Genomic DNA, 20,714 nt, shown 5'->3' with positions numbered 1-20,714 from the left:
CCAAGAACGATAGCAGACTGGAACAAGTTGCCCTACGATGTGGCCACCTTATCATCACCCGATGCATTTTTTTCAGCAGTCAGTTCTAGCCAATAACCTTTGTGAGCTCGGGTTTTTTTTTTTTTTTTTTGGATTTGAATGTAACGCGTTTGCATCTTGTTTTGTTTGCTTTGCTTCGCAGTAATCTTCTGTGTGCCTATGTGGTTCTCTGTCTTAACTGTTACTGTTGTTTTCTTGATGGACCGTTAATATGAAAAGCGTCATGTACCCACTCCTGCCCTAGCTACCAAAAGGCGGCCGGCAGTATTGAATAAATAAAATAAAATAAAATACCACTTCCTTTGAGGAATGCAGCAGTTGGCGTGGTGCATCAATGCATTTGCGGATGTCTCAATTCTGCCTACATGCTGCAGAAAATGTAACAGCTCTTTGATGCTGTGTGACAAATCCCTACTTTCATGGCAGCAGCTGTATGAATATCATAGACTCTGGCATCGACTCCTTTATGTAGTTAAATGGAGACGAACCTAGACTTGGAGGCCACTATTTGAATCCTGAATAATGACATTTACATTACCCACAAAGAGAAAGAGAGAGGAAAAGTTTAATGACTGAGAGTACAGTGAGGTGAGCTGAAGGGGCATACAGATTACATGCTATGTTGCGGGATAAGCCTATTTGTGGCTCAAAGAAAGGTAGCTGTATGAATGTTACAAAAAGAGTTTGCTAACAACTGGGTATTCTTAAACTGATGTGCATGATGATTATACAACATCAAATTAATACTGATGAGAAGCATTCTTTGCTGCTTATTATTTTTTGGGTACAGAGTGTTGTTTCAGCTCTGCACCTAACAAGCTGGAGCAAAAAGCAAAGAAACAAACGTTGCTCACCCCTCCCTCCCTTTCTCCTCCCATTGCACCAGTAGAAAATACAAGGATGCCAAGCAGTGTAGCTTTAAAGGGACACTAAAGTGAAAAATGTTTTCTTTTGCATCAGTAAATTACCGTTCTACAACACTAAAAACAGCACTCTTAGAACGATAAGATGTTTGGTAAGCCAGAAAAAGCGCAAGAGCGAAATATGGGTGGCGACGCATACTTAAATTCCCGCACCTGGGGGCTGTGATGTCTTGGATTTTGATGGCATCTTCTAGGGCCTACTAATTATATATATATATAGCGTTATAAATTGACTACATTGTGTTCTAAAGGAACCAAATATTAAACATGGCAAGTTTCGGGAGCCTTTACTCAGCCAACGCGGCCCAAATGCGAAAGCATACTTTGGAATCCCCGACATCTTGCTGACGTACCACGCTGGGGTTTCGGCACGAAATTCAAATACTGATGCTTGGACCTTCATTTTCTCATCTAATAATCAAACTATTTTTTTTAAATGACTGCCTGCAGGGTTCTCAAACAATGCTTCATTAGTCTAAACTGATTTATTGTTTTGCTTTAGTGTCCCTTTAAGGTAAGCACATGTGTGGTTGGCATACTAGAAAACTTGATTTCTGAAGTTTGATTACCCAGCTAACAGTATATGCTGGAGCGAAGGATGTTGGAAAGTTTCCTAGCCAGCATTGGCAGGCAACCACTGTCGGAGGAAGCTATCCTCGGCCCATGGCCTGACAATGAAACTTGAGTGCATGCAACTAAAGTGTTGTTGAAACTTCTGCAGGACACCAAGTTTGACGAGCAGCTCTAGCAAGGCAACTGTCTCATATACATAAGCACTCACTACTTCTCTTATCATCATCACCAATCCCAGTACTTTCACTCCTCTTCCCTCTTCCCCAGAGCAGAGTAGCCGACTAGAGCGCACTAGCTCAGGTCAACCTCTATGTCTTTCCTGTCAATAAATTCTATTCTATTCTATTGAAGTTTGAAGTTTGAATTTTTTTTCTTCTCCACAAAATGAAAGGAGACACCAAAGAAAAAGGCTGTTGCCTCATGAGGCCTTGGTGCCCACTATACAGTTGGCAAGACTTTGAAGGCAAGGTTTTGAAGGTTTCCTTTTTCCTTTCAGCTATGTGAACTGTACCAAATGTTAAAGGCAGGTCATGGGCTAATAAGTTTAGTTTTATCACTGGCGCAGAGACGGTCATATTGTTGTACACACGCATCGTGAGAACCATAGCACAACGGTCAGTTGAGTAAGTTGGCATGAGCGAGTGATGAGAAAAATAAAAGGCAACGAGGGAAAGGGTAGATGCTATGTAGACCGTCAATGAACTGTTTATTGCAGCACACGGCAATTACATCTTTAGTTCACCAGTAATATTTAGACTCGGCAATGTTGTTTAGCATCTGCTAACTAGTTTTCACTGGCATAGATGTTGGGTGCCGGCCTGTAATTTGTCATATTTGCTGGTGCCTAGCTGTCCCACGCATGTAGTGACGCCTTTGCTTTTTCCAATAAGTCTTTGCACTTGGTGCACACGTTTATTCTTCTTGTGTACACTTTTTTAGCAGTTTCTCACAGGAAAGTGAGCAAGCAGATATGTGGAAAGCACATGCAAAACGTAAAAAATTTTTAGTCCGGAGCTGCAAGCAATGTCTACAACAATAATCAGAAGAAGCAAACATCACAGGTTAAGTGGGGGAAGAAACAAAGGAGAAAACAATGTCTAACAGATCACAACCATCACAAACAGGTCACATCACACACTAGCAACATATGAATAAGCTCACCTTTGCTTTGACATCCTGGAAGCAGAACGAAAACACATGAACAGACATTAGGCAGGACTATACTGCAGCGCAATGGGACCAAATTTACCTCGGGGAACATTAGGTGAATGATGAACATCTTTCCTTCGTAGTTGATTCTCTGAATGTCAGGCCTAAAGAGAAAGGTGGAACAAATAAGAGTATGGAATGGTCAATAGAGAAGCCTGACAATGCAACATTATTTTCTATCATCGTGCCAAACATTATGCTAAGTGTTTCAGCAAGGATTGATCAATTCTAACAGTTCTGTAGAGGGAAAGAATGAATTTTCGTGACACACCACTCCTGCCGGCATACATAAGAAATTGCGTGATATTCACAAAATAATGATTTATTTGACCGGAGTACCTAATTAACATATGGTTAATCACTTCAGGAACCAAGCTGTAATTGTAGAAGAGAAGCTAGTCAGTGCTCAAGGGCACATCCACTTAGCTGCCTATCCTGAGCCTAGTACAACTTTTCAAATACCTGCTCACCAACTTGTAGAAATAATCACTTGCGTTCCACTTAACACTTTACGTACTGCAGGAAATGATGAAAATTGTACAAATTTTCACGGAAACATCCAAGAAATGTGGTGCACAGGCAGCCACGTTTTCAATGCATGCGTTCAAGCAGCCCATAAAACATAGAGACAAAGGTACAAAAAACGTCATGAGCACTGACAAGTGCTGCCATCTAGTGCTGAAAATTGCAACTAGGTGCAAGCTCAGTTTTGGTCCAGCCAGTTTAGGATTGGGAGCCATTTTTGGAGCAGGAAAAATGTCGTTCTGGAGCAGTTTAGGAGCAGCCACACCATTTTGGAACGATGTCGCTGAAGCAAAGAAATTTGTCTTTTTTGAACACTTGCAGTAGTACAGCAGCAATTTGTACCCATTTGGCGAAACCTGTTATTACTGTGCAATCAGTAAGTGCTGCTCAAGAATGAAGCAAGACACAAAGCCAACAGTGACCAATTAAGCTTGTCTACCCACGGACAGTATACCATGTGCGATATGTTGCAAAGATTTTTATTTGGGTAGGCAAGGAGCTTAATTTTGTAAACAATTAAGTAAAATTTTGTAGCCTAACGAGAACAAAGATATGCGCTGGGCGCAAAACAAACATAAAATCGCAAATGAACTAGAACAATTTGTGCCAGCAGGCACAAGACAAGACAAGACAGAAAGTGATGGCAAATATCTTATGTGCATTCCAGACGACAAATGTGCTCTGATATTTTTTTATTTGATTTATTTCATGTACTGTCAATCCCATAAGGGATTTTTTAGGGATGCTTTACTGCACAAGATAAAATGTGTATTACACTCAATAACGATGCTAGAAGCTCGACAAGAGACTGTATGTCTATGAATGGCACCCTGATGAGATGCTTCTGTACGGTGTTTTGCAAAAGATGGTGATGGCGGTCAAGAACAGCATTTGTACCATCCCGTAGATGCTTTCGTTGCGAGGCGATTTATCGGCTTCTTGTGTGCTGTGTGGCTTCTGCGAATAGATACGAGTTGATTTGGCGTAAAACCGTACCTTTTGTCGCCGATACCCGACCGTCCTTTCCAATCACCACCTTTTACTGCCCCGAAGGGCTCAAATTGCCACAGGCACATGCGAAATAGCTCTGAAGGCCTGCCAGTACAATTATTAGGCATATCGGTGCTCGCACTGTGACAGGAGATGGTGGGCGCACGCGTGTATAATTAAGGAATACATACTGCGTCCCATGACAATCGCCTCTTCCCACTCCTGGGATGCTTCACCGCATTACAGTGAAACCTCGTTAAACCGTAGTTGGCCGGAGCTCGGAAAAAGTATGTACTAAATGGTAGTACTGCTTAATCGAAATAGCACGAGATCGCCCACTTACCTGTCAAAAACGGAACTCTGAGAGAATGCAATGAACGGGGAAAAAAACATGCAGTATTTATTCACTTCGGACCACAAAAGTGGTACTTTCGTTTGATGCCTAGGCTGCCTAACAGCGACGACCATCGCCTCCAACTTACTGAAGCTGTGAGCCAGCTTTTCAGCCAGCCCCCTGTTCTCGGCAAGCACTCGCATGGCAGATTCCTCGTTGGCGTTGCATACCCTTTGTGCACGGGCGCGGTAGCGCTGCAGATGTCGCGGGGCGACTTTTTCATTGCGGGGTGCTGTTCTAGTCACGACGATTGCGTTCATGAGGCTGATGTAACGCGCAGCTTCTGCCACTGTCGGGCTTGAATAGCCCATGCTGTCGCTTTCGGTGTCATCCTCATTACTGTAGCTAGGCGACACTTTGGCAACAACAGAGGCAACGATGGCGAAAAGTCGAACCTCGTAGCTGACATCTCGTCACGGTGGCAGCAGCACTGCCGAGGAACTGCTTCGCATTCCAAATGCCACACACCATAGTCAATACAGTAGTAGATCCCTGTTGCGTGCCAGCGTCGACTTCTTCATGTCAGGTTCGACAGCACGAACAATGTCTAATTTTTGTGATGTGAACGATGCAAGTCCTTGTTAGCACAACACCATAACGCTCTCCGACATGGGGCCGAAACGATGTCAGGGTGTCTACCAAGTTGACATTTCCAAATTCCCTGAGTTTTCCAGGTTTTCCCTGAGTGCCTTTGCACATTTCCCTGAGTGATGCAGAACTATGTTTTATGTCAAGGCAGGCTGAAAACATATCGCCTGATTCTGTCACTCTCGAGTAAGCACATGAAAAAAATAAAAAAGCAACTTAATCCAATTTGAATACTAAGGAGTAGTGTTTATTCAAAAAGAGAACAGAAGGCAGGGGTTAGTAAAATGCACAGCAAATAAAGTGTTTTCGAAAAAAATTGCAAATGAAGTTGGACATTCACAAACACGAATAAAAAGGAGATGCACATAGAAGCAAATATATTCGAATATGAGCTATTTCTATCAACTGATAGCAAGCTCAGTGGTATGAGGCCTGAACTCTGTCACAATTGAGATTCTCTCTCAACCGCTCGTAAGTTAACCTCAACTTTCCTGACATACTCTCAGCCCAAGCACGACGCCTGAGTGTTGTGTTTCACTGCTTTAACGAGTTTATTTTGCTTTGGATGAGGGACACCTGCATCTCGGCATCAGCCAAAACTTTGTTTTTTGAGCTCGAGCTCCTTCAAAACGGCGGCAGCAAGCTTCCTTTCCCGTTTATTCCTCAATGCATACATCATTTCTGTTCTTGTCCTCCTTCTGCCACTCGTTCGCCCCAAGGACCATTTAAGGCACCTTGGTCAGTTGCACAGTCCCCGGCCGATTTTTAGAACTCCCTAGGGGTCGCGAAAACGTTCGAAAAATCGGTCAGCTGGAAAAAAAATAAATGCGTGTCATTTACTCCCCTTAGGGGCTCAAACCGCCACAGGCACGTTCGAAAACGCTCTAAAGGCCTGTCGGTACACATATTAGGCATATCGGCGCTCGTACTGTGACAGAAAATACCGGGTGCACGTGTGTATAATTAAGGAATACATACTGTTTTCCGTGGCAATAGCCCCTTCCCACGCTTGTTATGCTTCACTGCAATACTTTTGCGTAAGCTTCACCATGTACCATTTCTGTACAGAGGCGAAGCTAACTTTCGGGAACCTGCATTATGCAACGCGCCGTGTTTTCTAAGTTTCTAAGCCAATCGCGAGGAAACCAAAGGCGGAGTCCGTGCCATTGCTGACAGCAGCTAATTCTTTCAATAAAAAGCTCGGCACCCAACGGCAAGAAGCTTCATAGCGAACGTCGAAGCAGCTAGGCCTAGCGTTGCCGCAGTGGTGGCAACGGCTGCCAGCGGATCCGCGTGCGAGAGTGCCGGTTCGAGGTGGCGAAGTAATCAAAACGGCGGCGGTGGTGCCTTTGATTGTTGCCGTTTCGGACCTGCGGTCAGGGCAAAACGTCTGGAAAATCGGACGGCGAAGAGTTCTTGCGTTAGAAATTTCACACGTTCTGATACGTTGACTCTAAGGGGTACGTGGCGGTGCCGCGAAGCCGTCCAAATTATCGGGAATCCGGAAAGTCGGTCGTTGACTGCACACTGGCAACTCCTCCAGCCGACGACAGGACGTCAAAGACGATTCATTACCATTCCTGTCTGTTGCTCGAGCCAGCATTACCGCGACTTTCGACCCTTTCAATAAAATTGCCACTAATTTTCCCTGATAGAGGCCCAAATTCCCTGAGTTTTCCCTGACTTTTTCCAGACTACTCAAAATCCCTGAGAATTCCCGGTTTTCCCGGTTGGTAGACACCCTGGATGTTGATGTCGATGTAGCTTCATGCACAAACGCACAGGGCACTTGGAGGCCCTTGTTCTCATCCATGGCTCCAATCTCTGAGGCTTGTTGTTCTGTCGTGTGACCCGATAGAGACAACACACCGCCGCGTTTTTGTGACGAAAAGTAGAAACATTATGCGTTAACCGATACGTACGCAATAAGCTGGTATGGTTTATACGGATACAAAACACATTGTCTTCAATGGCCGCTGAGTGGGGGATTTGACTTTATTACTTTTAAAACGAAACTACTGTTTAAACGGGTCCGGTTTAACGAGATTTTACTGTATTTCGCATATGCTTTGCCGCGTAACACTACTATATTGAGGCCAAGCTGACTTTTGGAAATTGGCATTATGCAACACATTGTGTTTTCTGAGCTTCGAAGCCATTGGCGAGAATTACAAAGGCGGAGTCAGCGCCATTGCTAACAGCGGCGAATTGTTTTATTGAAAAACATGGCACCGAACAGCAAGAAGCTTGGTTAGGCCTAGCGTTGCCACAGTGGTGGCTACGGCTGCCAGCGGTTCTGCGTGCGAGAGCATGGAGGAAGGAAAAATATAGGAGGGAGCATTACGTCATGCAGCCCGCTTTGGCAAGTGAACGCTCCGTGAAGCCACAGTGGTGGCCCAACATGTGGCCTCTTGCGTCAAGATCACAGAGCAAGAATCAATATTTGCCGAGATGTTTGGTTTATTCGGTGCATGTTTGTTTGGCTGCCCTGCCGTGGCTCTGCCTGCAGAGCGGTAACACTAAAAACAACCGCACACTTTGACGTGAGATCACGTGTTGGGCCGCCAGGTTTGGCTGCAATTGCATTGCGATATGCTCCCTCCTATCTTTTTCTGTCCTCCATGTGTGACAGCGCCTGGTCGAGTTGGGGAGATAATCAAAATGGTGGCAGTGTTGGCTTCAATCAATGCTGTTTCAGACCTGTGGTCATGGCAAGAAGACCGGAAAATCGGACGATGAAGGGTTTCTGCGTTCGAAATTTCAGACGTTCTTATACATTGATTGACTCTATGGGGTACCGTGGTGGTGCCGTGAAGGCGTCCGAATTAGTAGACATGTCTGAAAAATCAGGCATCCGGAAAATAGGTTGTTGGCTGTAGTTGCATAACCCTACTGAAAACATTGCATTGCCGTGAAAACACGAAAATACTGCACTTTTGCATAGTTGGCACAGATGGCACTTGAGTGGGCGCAGCCAGGAGCAGGCAAGTCGAATTGTAGCAAAATGGCATAAATGGCACAGTTGGACCACCCCTGCAAGCTATGGATGCACTCATCATTGCTTTATACTACTAGGTACATTTCTTCATAACCACTGGACTACTTGTCATCAGTTATATTGGTATGAATGGCTGTGACGACGATACTCATCAGCAGTAGAGAAAGGGTTGATTGATACTTTCCCAGAAAGTAGGGGTGTGCAATTATTCGAAATTAGGAATACGAATAGAATATTTTCCTTATTTAAAGCGAATCTGATTCGAGAAATGCACATTTGGAGGTTCCCAAATATGCGGTCACGACATGTTCGGTCACGACCGAATATCAGCAGAAACGGCAAAAATATTTGGCCAGACTGTGCATATTCGCGCAAGTAACGAATTATTTGCTTGCCACACATCCTCTTAAGAACATGTTTATTCACTGTGAAATGCGCGTGAATGTTTCTTCACTGAGAAATTCGCATCATTCGCGTATTATCTGTCTGCTCCATTTCATTCTATCTGCCATACGCCTGCAAGACTGGAGTAATTTCAGTTTCTTTTTCGCCAAGCTTTATTTTATGGCTTTTTTTATAAGAATATATGATGTACTTTTGCGTTCTATGAATAGATACAATAAAATAAGTATCTCGAGAATGTTACCTAAACTTTTTTTAAATGTTGCAAATTCAAAAGAGAAATATATACGTGCAAGCAGAACACTGCATTGCCATCAACAACTCCCGCCATTTCCCGTGTACCTAAGATGGTCGTCGGCTCTTCAATACATACTGCTGCTTTGTGATGCAAACGCAAACTACGCTAGCTGTGGTGCTGCGCTAGTTGCAACTGTCGAAGCACTGATACAGTTCTCGCTAGAGCGTGTTCTCCGAGAATCGCATCAATTGCAGACAATGAACCATCAAGCAAGCAGGAAAAGAAAGTTGGAAAAAGTGTTGTTTGGCAGTACTAACGCAAGGCTCTCGTCGTCGACAGCTCGGTGCAAGTCGTGTGAATGTCTGCACCAAACACCCATGGAAACTACCACAATTCTTTAAACTCACATAAAACTAGCAACCTTTGTTGATGGAAGAGTACAAAAAGATGCTGCCGCAAACGTGCCATAGAAGAGACAACAGAGATTGGATAACATACTTCAGCAGAGAAAGCAGCCCTTGCCTCAGAAGAAAGAAGACGCACTTCACCAGAAAATGCCAGAGATCGTCGCCTTAGGTTTTCAGCCTTACGGCTGTGTAGAAAACTGACCGGGGGTTCAAAGCACTTATGAAGGCAGCTGTACCAAGCTACAGCCTGCCACCTTGAATCACTGCGCATGCTCGTCCCTCGCGTGTACGATGACACAAGAGCAAAGGTACGATACGAACTGCGAAAGGCACTTGAACACGAAACAAGCACTCTCGCCTCTCGCCTTTACGAGCAACGTCTGGATGTCACGTGCCAACGAGGGCTTTATATTATCAGCTTCGCATGTCATTTTCTTATGGTGAAGTTCGAGATGATTTGAACATGTGACATATGCCGGAGAGTCGCATGGCTGTGAACACTGGAGCAGCTATCAGTCGACTGGGACATAACTGATTGCGTCAAGTACAATGTGACGGACAACTGCAATATCCAAGCAGCTACCAGGAGACTGCCATGGCTCCAGTGAGCCTGTTTTGCGCACACTGCAGCTGGCGATCAGCAAAGCAATGTCGTGCACTCTATCGATTAACAAACTCTGCAAGAAAGTGAAACCGATTGTAGGACACTACAAGTATATCCCTAGTGCGTAGAAGAGACTGAACAATCTGCAGAGGCAGCTGAACAAAGACGTCTTCTATGTTGTGCAGGATGTTGAAACAAGATGGAACAGTCATTACCTCATGCTCTCAAGGCTCCCTGAACTTAAAGAGTCCATCACACTTGAGCTAGCCACTTTGGACACATGCATAGATGCCTTTAACTCTGCAGAGTTTGAGAAGCGGTGGAGATAGTGGAGGCACTGATGCCCTTATTTGACTCAAGTGTGATCTTAAGTGCTGAAAAGTAGCCCTCCGCTCATTGTCATGTAAAATTACAATTATTTTTGGAATGCTGCATTGCCTCGAAGGTTGCAAAAGGCAACTCAGGGTTTGCTAACAATCTCGCGAAATGTATTAAGACTCGCTTTGCAGAATGCGACCTTAACACAATAGCCGGCCTGGCCATGTTTCTTGATTGGCACTTTAAGGCCACAATTTATCAGGCATCTGGTCAGATTATCTGGCTGAAAGACCTTGTAACAAGGAAGCTCCAGGCAGCTGGAGTACACTCGGTGGGGACACTGCTGTGCCAGCACTAACTTCGTGTCCACTGGTGACATTCAATATATAGAACGTTCTTGACAATCTAATGATAAGCAAGGAGAAGAAAAAGTTGGCATCTGTCCCTGACAGGGAAGTTGCAGACTATGTGAAAAAGCCTCTTCAGGACAGGGGCAAGGATTTTTGTGAGTGGTGGCAGTTCATTGGTTGCTGTAAGTACCTGCATTTAAGCACACTCGCTCAGGAGTACTTGGCCATCCCTGCCACCTCAGTTGTAAGGAAAAGGGTGTGTTCTACTGGCAAAAGTACTGTCACGGCGCATATAGGGTGCTCACTTTCTAAACAAGTAGAACGGTCAAAATTTTTCCATGATATTTTTGTAATGAGTGCATTACCTGTAACAAGGGTCTCTTTAACCTGCTGCAGCCTAGTAAAATGCAGTTTCATTAATTTATTTTAAAAAGGTAATAAAAGCTATTGTTACCTCGTGTTTTGCAACTTTTTAATACTACACACATTTGACATTCGAAGATAGTTTTGTGGCTTATTCATATTTGATTCGTATTCGAAAATTTTAATATTTGCACACCCCTACCAAAAAAGCCTTTCTTTACACAGTGCGAGATGCAAATGCGCAGAGCACACTTTTCTATCAGATTTTAGGACTAATACCTCTAAACTGGTGGTAGTCTCTGGACATCTACTGAGCTGACACACGAACACTTACCAACTCAAATCTTGCCATTTCAGCGTGCACCTTGTGCAATTAATTACAAAATTGTGAATCTTTAGTTATTTAAAAAGGTAACCAATGATTACTGCACAATTCCTGATGTCAGACAGCACACATAATGTGGCACCAAAAAAGAATGACCTCTTCATGTGCACTGCCGCTTTAAAAGTTACTTCAATCATTGCTCAACATCCTGTAAACTGTGTTCAGAGAAGCCTATATTGCACACAAGAGTGCCAAACAGCAAACAAAATGGAAGAAGTACGGAAATATGCACGCTATGTAATTAATGCAATATTTCACATTCTTAAGAAGCACCAGCTATGTATCACGATAAACTGGGAAGCTTTTGTGTTAACAATGACTAGGTGAAAGCTTACTTAATGGTGCATTGCAAGATCTGTACATAATTATTCCTTCTTTTTCCTCAAGTCAACACGTCGTGATTAAAATGAACAAATTCGCAGAAACATTTTCACTCCACAGTTTTCTATTCTTGAGTGACATAAGGCAGTTCAATGTTGCATTGATGAGGACACACCAAACCACACGTGCTGACTGATTTTTTTAAATGCAGAACACTTTTCTTTTTTTTTTTAAAGTCTGTCATATTTATGCCCTTGCCATTTTTGCAGCTAGGCTATGTGGCTGGGCAGACATTAATGGCAACAAAATTTTCACTAATATGGCTAATTACCTAAAATGTGCAAATTAACATTTTAATTATACCATTTAGGCCACATGTTATCAGTGCAAAATTGAAGCAGTGCAGTATTGAAGTCCTGTTTGCTTATGAGAAATCATAAGACTAGCTTCACTTTTGAGAGATCCTTATTAAAGATATGCTACAAAACACAGTGACATTCCAGTTTTTCAAAAACAGTAGTAGTTGGAATGCCAATGCATATTTTAGTAGATTTTTAGGACGAATATCTGAGCAGACTTTGGGGACAGATAGTGTAATGCTGTTGATTCACTAGTATGCATCATTACTGCACAATAACAAACACTGTAACTGACAAAGTTAACTGAATAACACAGGACAAGAATAAGCATTTAGGAATGTATAGTCACAGTTCACTATTTCTAACATGGCTTCCTGCCTTTTCTATGGTCTCGATAATAAGCATTTTTCCCTCCTTGCTTACCACTTGAAGTGATGGGTTTTGCGACTGCCTTGAAATGTAAGGATGCCCGCATAATTGATGCCCAAGTACAGCTGATTTCCTTTGTGGTCCTGTACAGATAAATTTTCAAATAGAGTAAAGCAGAACATCTAATGCAACCAAGGCTGCATTTAACAAGGCTATTTTTGGGTGAAAATTACAGCAGATAAAGAGCTTCTTTAGAAGGGAAAAAGTAACACTGCATTCTTATGCTATTTATAACCAGCTGTGCAAAAAAAGAGAGTATCTCACCATGCTACATCCATAACAAGAAATGCACAAGAAAAAGCTCTCATCAGGTCAAGGGGTAACCCTTGAACGGAACTGCCTGGAAGGAAAATATGGGCCACCATATGGCTATGAAAGCCCTAAAAGGGTCCTCAAACAAAAATGTCTGACATTTCTGAGATAAAGCCAGCAACCTCTTGAAAAACAGCCTTATGCCAACTTGAGAGCACATCGACTATCTGAACCACAGCCTGCAAGTGAACCCTCAACCAAGAAGCGCTGAATGTTTTGTTCAAGCAGCACACTGAAGGTGAAGAAACAGCATCAGACATTACCAGGGTAATGCTTTTGCTCATCTATGATTAATTAGATTTATTGATAACTGCAATACTGACCGAAGGTCCTGGCCAGTGCCCACACATTTCTATGAACCAAAGCCTTCCGTTATTTTGACCCCATTGGCACCTCCGATTGTTACTCCCAACGGCCGGAGCATCTGTCTTCGCGGTACCAGGGCATAGTGAATGTGTCAAAGACATGTATCCCCTGGCAAAAATATGTATCTTCAACCTGCCTTGATTTCAGAGTAAGAACAGCTCACAGTGAATTTCTAGTATTTACCAGATTCTACTGTGCACATTTCTCCAAGAAAATTGGTCGAAAAATTGTCTGCACGTTGCAATCAGACGCAAAACCATGTTCATAGCATTAGCAACTGCCGACCGTCAGAGCTAGCATCATCACTACTTTTGTCACAAGATGACGGCAAAACAAGTTTTTGCCTAGCATAGCCACGATAACATGCCACTTTCAGGCTTTAATCACAAAAGTACAGTCAAAAGGTTTTATAAAAGTTATTTTACATGCTAAGCTGGCTGCAACAGACATGTCATGCGTTTGCAGCAATGATCACTTGGACGGGAATTAAACCCGTAACCTTGTGCTCATAGCAAATGTTTAATATGAGAGTTGATCCAAAAATAAGGTTCCCAAAGAGCTCCAGCCACACTGGAAGCTAGGTGCGAGGCGAAATCCGGCAGCACTGCTGCGCATGGCTGTTCATCCACTCTTGATATCCCCCCCCCCCCCCCCCCCACCCGTGTTTAGCAGCGCCACTCATTTTTGTCTTAGCAGCCGTCCAATATGGAGGTTCCCACTGTTGATCCCGCCAAGTGCGAGATTCGTTCCGCAATTCGCTTTTTGCATGCAAAAGGGACTCCACCCGTGGATATTCATTGTCAGTTGACAGAAGTGTATGGCGGCAAGTGTATGTCCGTTCAACCCGTCTGAAAGTGGTGCAGGGAGTTTAGTGCCGGTCGGAAGGAAGTCCACGATGAAGAACGGAGTGGAAGCCCGTCAGTTTTGGAGGTGGTTATTGAGATGGTCCAACGCAAAGTGTTTAAAACAGGAGGATCACTGTCCGTGAACTTGTTGCTCAGTTTTCTGGGAGTTCTTACAGTACAGTGGAAAGAGCTTCGACTGAAAAATTAACGTATCACATATGTTGTGCTCGATGGGTACCGTGGCTATTGACATCAGACCACAAGGAGAAACGCCTTGACTGTGCTCGCCAGTTTCTTTAAAAGTGTCAAGAAGATAAGGAAGGATTGTTGACTCCATTGTACGGGAGATGAAACGTGGGTGTTTTATTTCACTCCTGAAACAAAACGAAAATCCAAGCAGTGGCGTCACCCAAAGTCACCAGTCACAAAGAAGTTCAAACAAACTCCTTCTGCTGTGAAAGTCATGGCCAGTGCTTTTTTAGGATTATAAGGGGATACCACTGATCAATTTCATGGAACGTGGGGCAACACTCAACTCAGGCAGTTATTGTGCAACACTAAGAAAACTCAGGTGAGCTATCCAGAACCGCCGGTGAGGACGGCTGGCAGCCAGTGTAACGCTGCTTCATGACAACCCCCTGACCTCACGTCTCCTGTCAAACCCAGGAACAGTTGACAAACTTTGGGTGGACTGTCGTGCCCCACCCACCGTACAGTCCAGACCTCGTGCCCAGTGATTATCACTTGTTCCCCAAGTTAAAGGAACATTTAAGTGGCCAACACTTCCGGAACGACGATGAAGTCAAAGAAGAAGTGAAACGCTTCCTCAACGGGTTGGCGGCGGAGTTCTATGACATTGGGATACAGAAATTGGAGCACAGTCTACAAAAATGTGTAGAAAAAGATGGCAATTATGTAGAAAAATAGAGCAACACTTCATCTTTCCAATTATGTAAATTTCTATGAGAATAAACAATGTTGTCTATTTCTAAAATTGATAGGGACCTTATATCTCGATCAACCCTCGTATTTAAGTATCTGCAACTTAGGCACGTGCAATGCCTGTGCAGCTGCTAAATGGTTTAATTTCTGATGGGACATTCACCTTATTGCAAGTTTGAGAGCTCTGATGGAAGGTAAACATGATGGCAATTCCTCTGAAAGCCCTTAATGACCATTTGAAAATTGTCTTAAAGCATAAACACCATTTTAAGTTATCTCCAGCAATACCTAATTTACCGTATTTACTTGAATCTAGGCTGGCCTCAATTCTAAGCCGATCCTCAAGAATGGGAAAGTCAGAAAAGATAAATCTTCCTTAAACGCAAGCCAAATTGAAAGTGGTTTCGAACTAGGAAAGAACATGCATTTTTATTGGTTTTCGATGCTCATCCAAAGCATACGCAATGTTCACGCGTCATCTTCTTTGATGTCGCTGGCCTCTTTTCAGTGATTTCTTCCCCCAGTGCACTGTCCTTGTCTTTGTCTAGCGTGTTAGAGGTGTTGCACTTTCATAATGCTCGCACTACAGTTGAACACGGATATAACGAAGTAAATATAAAATTTGGTAGGTCATGCTTTAATCCAATTCTTGCTATAACGAAATAAGAAATGCGGGATTGAACACGGTATCAGTTTACTGAAGCATATTTTCGTTTGCACATACCTCAACATATATATTCTCCTAGCAAAAATGTCAAAGAGTCACCAATCATTTTTCAGACCCCCGATTTTTCAAACCTACGTGATTACTCAGACTTCCCGTGACATCGCCACCTACCCTCTAGCACCAATGTATAACGGCAATAACCAAAATTTCGGACGCTGCACAATGTTTTGAACATTCTCAAATTTAAGCTGACTGCCACCCTTCATACATTACTTTTCAAGTCAAAGTATTGGCCTGGATTGAAGTAAATACAGCAAAACTTCTCCAAACTGCCCGAGCGTCCACACAGGTTTGCCTTCCATCTTATGGGTGCATACAGAGGTCACTGGCCAGAGTCCTTCAGTGCTTTGGCTAGGAGACGCTTTTTGTACAGATCAAGGCCTCTTCAGGATGCTCTACGGTACACATTGAAGCAAAGTTGTGTGCGATTGATGCTAATGCATTTAAAAGATTGCATGTGCACACCTTGACAGGATGAGGGTCCACACCGTACGTGTCGAGGAGACAAGCCTTGCGTAAAAAGTTGGCTTCTGCCACAGCCGGTACTTGGCCCCTGAAAATAAATGCTGCTGATGGAGGACATTTCTTGGGGCAGCCGTGGTCACCTTGCATGCATTATGGCACTGTAAAGGGCACTGCATCCATTAGGGCACTGTAAAGATATGGCTTAGTAATTAAAACGGAGAATTCTTTTCTTAGGTGCTAATGCAGAAAGAGCAATGTAAATGGCACATCGGCCCATTAAGATGACTGGAGATGGCAACAAAAAGCAGAAAAAAAAATTTAATATAGATGAGACTAAAATGGTGAAACAGTGCACCCTTGCTTGCAAAGAAAAACAGAAACATATTTAGCACAAATATTGATATAAGCCTTTAGAATAAAAGGAAAGGAAAGGTGCATTTATGGAATAGAAATAATAACTGAGAAAGAAAGGACCATTTAATAATAAAAATTAACCACAAATAAAATAAAGGTGTAATAGAAATGCATGTCTATGCTGTCTTGCAACATGGCAAAGTACCATAATGGAGCAAGCCTTTCGAAGCATCACAATTCTTCAGAAGCCAACATTTGTCATCTCATCTGGTGTATTATCATGGTTTGGATTAGGCATTAACTCCATCTCCAAACTTTCAGGGCTTGGCTAAGACTATTGCTACAGCAGGGAAATGTTCAATGAGCACAAGCAGACCTGAGCTGCTGCTGGTGAATCTCAGCAATCTTCTCCTCCAGACGAGGAGTCTGTTTCAAGAGAAGTTTGAACTCGGAGACATAGTTGTCCCCATGTTCCTCACTGTCATAATCTCCAAGTTCAGCTGTATTAGAGAGAAGAGAAAAAGGATAAAACATGACATGAAGCAAGGCTTTAAAAACGGTCTATACAATTTTTCCTATCTAGTCTGCTTCTCATCACACTGCAATTGGTGGAAACAATTATCATACAAGCAGATATTCACTGATCACACAATTTATGCAGTCAACATATCGTGAACGTGAAGTGACACTGCATAGTTCTAACGATGTACACAAACAAAACACAACCACACACACAAGATGATGCACAAACATCACCATATTGTTGTGTTGAGTGATCAGGAAATTACATTGCCAAAAACTGGACTGAACCAGTAAGCAGAACTGATTTTGAAGAACCATGCATGTTTCCCAGCTCTTTCTTTTTTTCTTGCTTTTTGTGGATGGACACACACACACACACACATAAATTTTGCTCCCTGAAGGCGAATAAAACAGCTGTTAGTTTGTGCGCAATCTTGTGTGTGTGATTGTGTTTTCTTCAAGTGTGTCTTGTTGGAATTGTGCAGTGCAGCTTTGCGTCCATGACCAAGAACCAACTAGCCTATATGCAGCCATTCACCGGTCAACACATGCACACAATGTCATTAAAGAACCACACCAACATCTTGAACCTTCAGCGGCATTTTTACTGAAAACTTGAAATGTCTCTGGGCTGGCAGAAGACACCTGAGTTTTGGGAGGCTTTCAAAGAAAAAATCAAATGATGGGGCCTAATGTCCAGAAGCGACAGATGGACCATAGGGGATGTCATAATGGGCACCTCCTGATTAAATTGAGCCACCTGAGACTCTTAACATGTACCTGTATTTTAAGTACACAAGCATATTTTGCATTTTGCCACCACTAGAATGCGACTGATGAGGCCAGAAATCAAACCCATGACCCTGCGCTCATCAGCAAAATGCCATAGCCAAGGATTCCAGTGACATGCGTTAAGTATTCCTCAAAACGCACTATATGAGCATTTGTCCATAGACACCTCCTTCAGAATACTGCACTGTGGTAAGACAGGCTTATCCATTAAAAAATAGTTGAATGTGAAACCCCACAGATTACCACAGCAACCCCTGCTACAGATGTGATGTCACTAAACTGTGGAGCTTTGTTGCACAAGATTTGTTTTATTTCTGCACTCATTGATTGACGAGGTTTAACATCTCAAAGCTACTGTGTATACTCATGCAAGGGCCGCACTTATTTTCCTAGAATCTTGGCTGGCTACGGCCCTTACACGAATCAGGCTGATGACGGCCCACTAAAGGTTCGTATTGTTTCTGCAACAGTAGCAGAGGGTAAGAGAGGCTCAAATGGACATAACGCTGTAGTAAATGGCCTCAGATGCTGGCCCATCATCCCTGACCAGTGCTGACCAAAACAGGGTTCCCCTCCCTAGACGCGAAATGCCACTGATCTGACTGAAAAGGCTGCCAACACAGTCGAGATGACGTGCCACACAAAGAATTAATGGCGGAGCGTGAACGGAAAAGAAGCTAGTGCAGCTAGCGGCAATGAAGCTAACTTCACTTTCCGGCGGGATGTTTTGAACTTTTTTTCAGAAATTTTGCCCTCCGGAGTGGGAGTGCAGCCCTAACGTGAATATATATAGTACTCTGAGGCTATGAGAGACAGTGTGGTGGACGACTTTGGATTAACTCTGACCACCTAGTGTTCTTTGATGTGCATGTAAATCTAAATGCACAAGCATTTTGGCATTTTGCCTCCGTCGACATTCGGTCACAGTGGCTGGTAATCAAACCCATGACCTCGACCTCGGCAGCAAAATTCCATAACCACCGAGCTACCATGGCAGGCTTTATTTCTGCATTGATTTAACAGAGACAACTTAGCCTATCTTGCAAGTTCAAATTAGGCTTGTAGCTTTTATTCAATAGAGCTAGCTACATTATAAGAACCACATTGTGCAATCAAGGTTTGATGTGATTTATGCATCACTATCGACAGGCAAAATGTAAAGAAAGGAGTTTTTAAGGCTATGGTAACATCATGACCTGCTGTGGTGGCTTGTGGCTCTGGTGTTGCGTTACTAAGCGTGAGGATGTGGGATCAGGCCCCAGCCACAGCAGCCTCATTTTGATGGGGTGAAATGAAAAAAAAAAAAAAAAAGCGCCTGTGTACCATGCATTGGGTACACATTAAAGAATCCCAGGTGTCCAAATTAATCTGAAGTTCCTCACTACAGCGAGCCTCATAATCAAATCATTGTTTTAGCATGTGAAACCCCAGAATAGATTTTTTTTTACAATAACATCATAATCATCATCAAAGCCTATTTTATGCCCACTGCAGGGTGAAGGCTTCTCCCAGAAATCTCAAATTACCCCCCATCTTGTGTCAGCTGACTCCAGCCCATGCCTGCATATTTTCTCATTTCATTGAACCACCTAATTCTCTGCCATTTCCCTTCCCTTGGCCCCCATTCGGAAACACTTAATAGACCATAGGTTATCTGCGTTAAGCATTATACGACTTTTTCAACTCCAGTTCTTTCTCTTAATCTCAACTAGAATGTCAGCTACCCGTGCTTTCTCTCCAATCCACACCGCTGTCCTCCTGTATCTTAACACTGCAGCCCATCAAGTGATACCTATTTATGTTTTGCAATTAAACCTTCTATGGTTGAAAATGCGTATTTATGTTTTGCAATTAAACCTTCTATGGTTGAAAATGCGATGTTGCTTGAACCCCGATGACAGTGTTTTATATGAAAATGAAATCTGAATTGGCCTTGAGCAGTAAAAATCTAATGGTACATACACTGAATGATCAAAGCGGCAAGAAAAGCAGAGTCATTTGGAGGGCAATAGAGGCGTCCATGAAGCAGGTCTCTTCTCAGCTGAAGAAAAATCTGGTACCTGAATGGAAAAACAGTCAAAGAACAAAAAAAAAAAAGCTTTGAGAGACATTGCATATGACATGGAATGCAGCCTTGTTAAATGTGTGTGTGCGATCATCTGTGACCATTACAAATAATCAAACTTCCCAAGTTATTTCTTGAAAAAAAAAACAACAACATACAAAACTTCCCCAATATTTGTTGACCCGCCAAACTTGACTATGTGATAACTTGTTTCGAAAAATATCTTTAGAGATTTGAAGATCATTTGGAGAAGAATGCTTTCCCCCCGTACCATGCTGTGCCTGGTTTTTCAAAATGACATGTTAAAGTCACTTATCCCCTTCCTCTTACCCACAGAACATTTGTGGGGGAGAGTTCAAAGGAAGCACTTGTGCATTTCCTAGGCACTACCACCTGAGCATCAATTGCAAAGAAACTAAAGTGAGAGTTGGTCAACAAGCATGCACAGGCATTTCTTCTTTTCTTCCAAAACAGTGCCTCCTTATCAATGCAGGGATTTTAATGATGGATGAAATAAATGAACCAATTTGTTACCATCAGCAAGGTAATGTTTCACCAGCTTCTCCAGAAGACAAGACACTATTTTGCCCATAGGCTGAATGCACAATTATGAAAAGAGTGCAAACTGGAAACGCACGAAATGATGAAACCTGGCTACACATCCTAGCATAGGTTGGCAAGAATGGTCACCTTTCAGCCAATGATGCAAAAGAACTCATTCAGGACATCATTACAAGAAAACAGTGCAGGAATATGAGGAGTGATGATGTGTGGTGTTTCATGGCACAAGGGCAGGAATATGAGGAAAACAAAGGGAGGCATGATTACACATACAGTGATGTGAGCGACTTCTTCACACCTCACTTTGTCTTCGTTGATGAGCAATCAACTAGTGCAACTCGAAATGCT

The 20,714-nt window shown here is 43.0% G+C and overlaps 1 protein-coding gene across 2 annotated transcripts in view; it reads right to left on the bottom strand.

The window, feature by feature from the left end:
• Positions 1-20,714, bottom strand: part of LOC126542454 (FERM domain-containing protein 5-like) — a 37,232-nt gene that overhangs the window by 12,436 nt on the left and 4,082 nt on the right. The window contains exons 5-10 of one of the 2 annotated variants that reach the window (XM_050189526.3): positions 19,703-19,800; positions 16,803-16,926; positions 16,073-16,160; positions 12,410-12,498; positions 2,785-2,848; positions 2,697-2,711 (exon numbers count right to left, since the gene is read on the bottom strand). In XM_050189526.3, the coding sequence (XP_050045483.1) occupies positions 2,697-2,711; positions 2,785-2,848; positions 12,410-12,498; positions 16,073-16,160; positions 16,803-16,926; positions 19,703-19,800 (478 nt within the window). The remainder of the gene's footprint in view (positions 1-2,696; positions 2,712-2,784; positions 2,849-12,409; positions 12,499-16,072; positions 16,161-16,802; positions 16,927-19,702; positions 19,801-20,714) is intronic. The other variant, XM_050189527.3, reaches the window with a different exon arrangement.

The sequence above is a fragment of the Dermacentor andersoni genome, chromosome 2, assembly GCF_023375885.2.
Source record: "Dermacentor andersoni chromosome 2, qqDerAnde1_hic_scaffold, whole genome shotgun sequence".
Lineage (NCBI taxonomy): Eukaryota > Metazoa > Arthropoda > Arachnida > Ixodida > Ixodidae > Dermacentor > Dermacentor andersoni.
The sequence above is the reverse complement of the archived record's forward strand: the minus strand, read 5'-3'. Positions and strand labels throughout refer to the sequence as shown.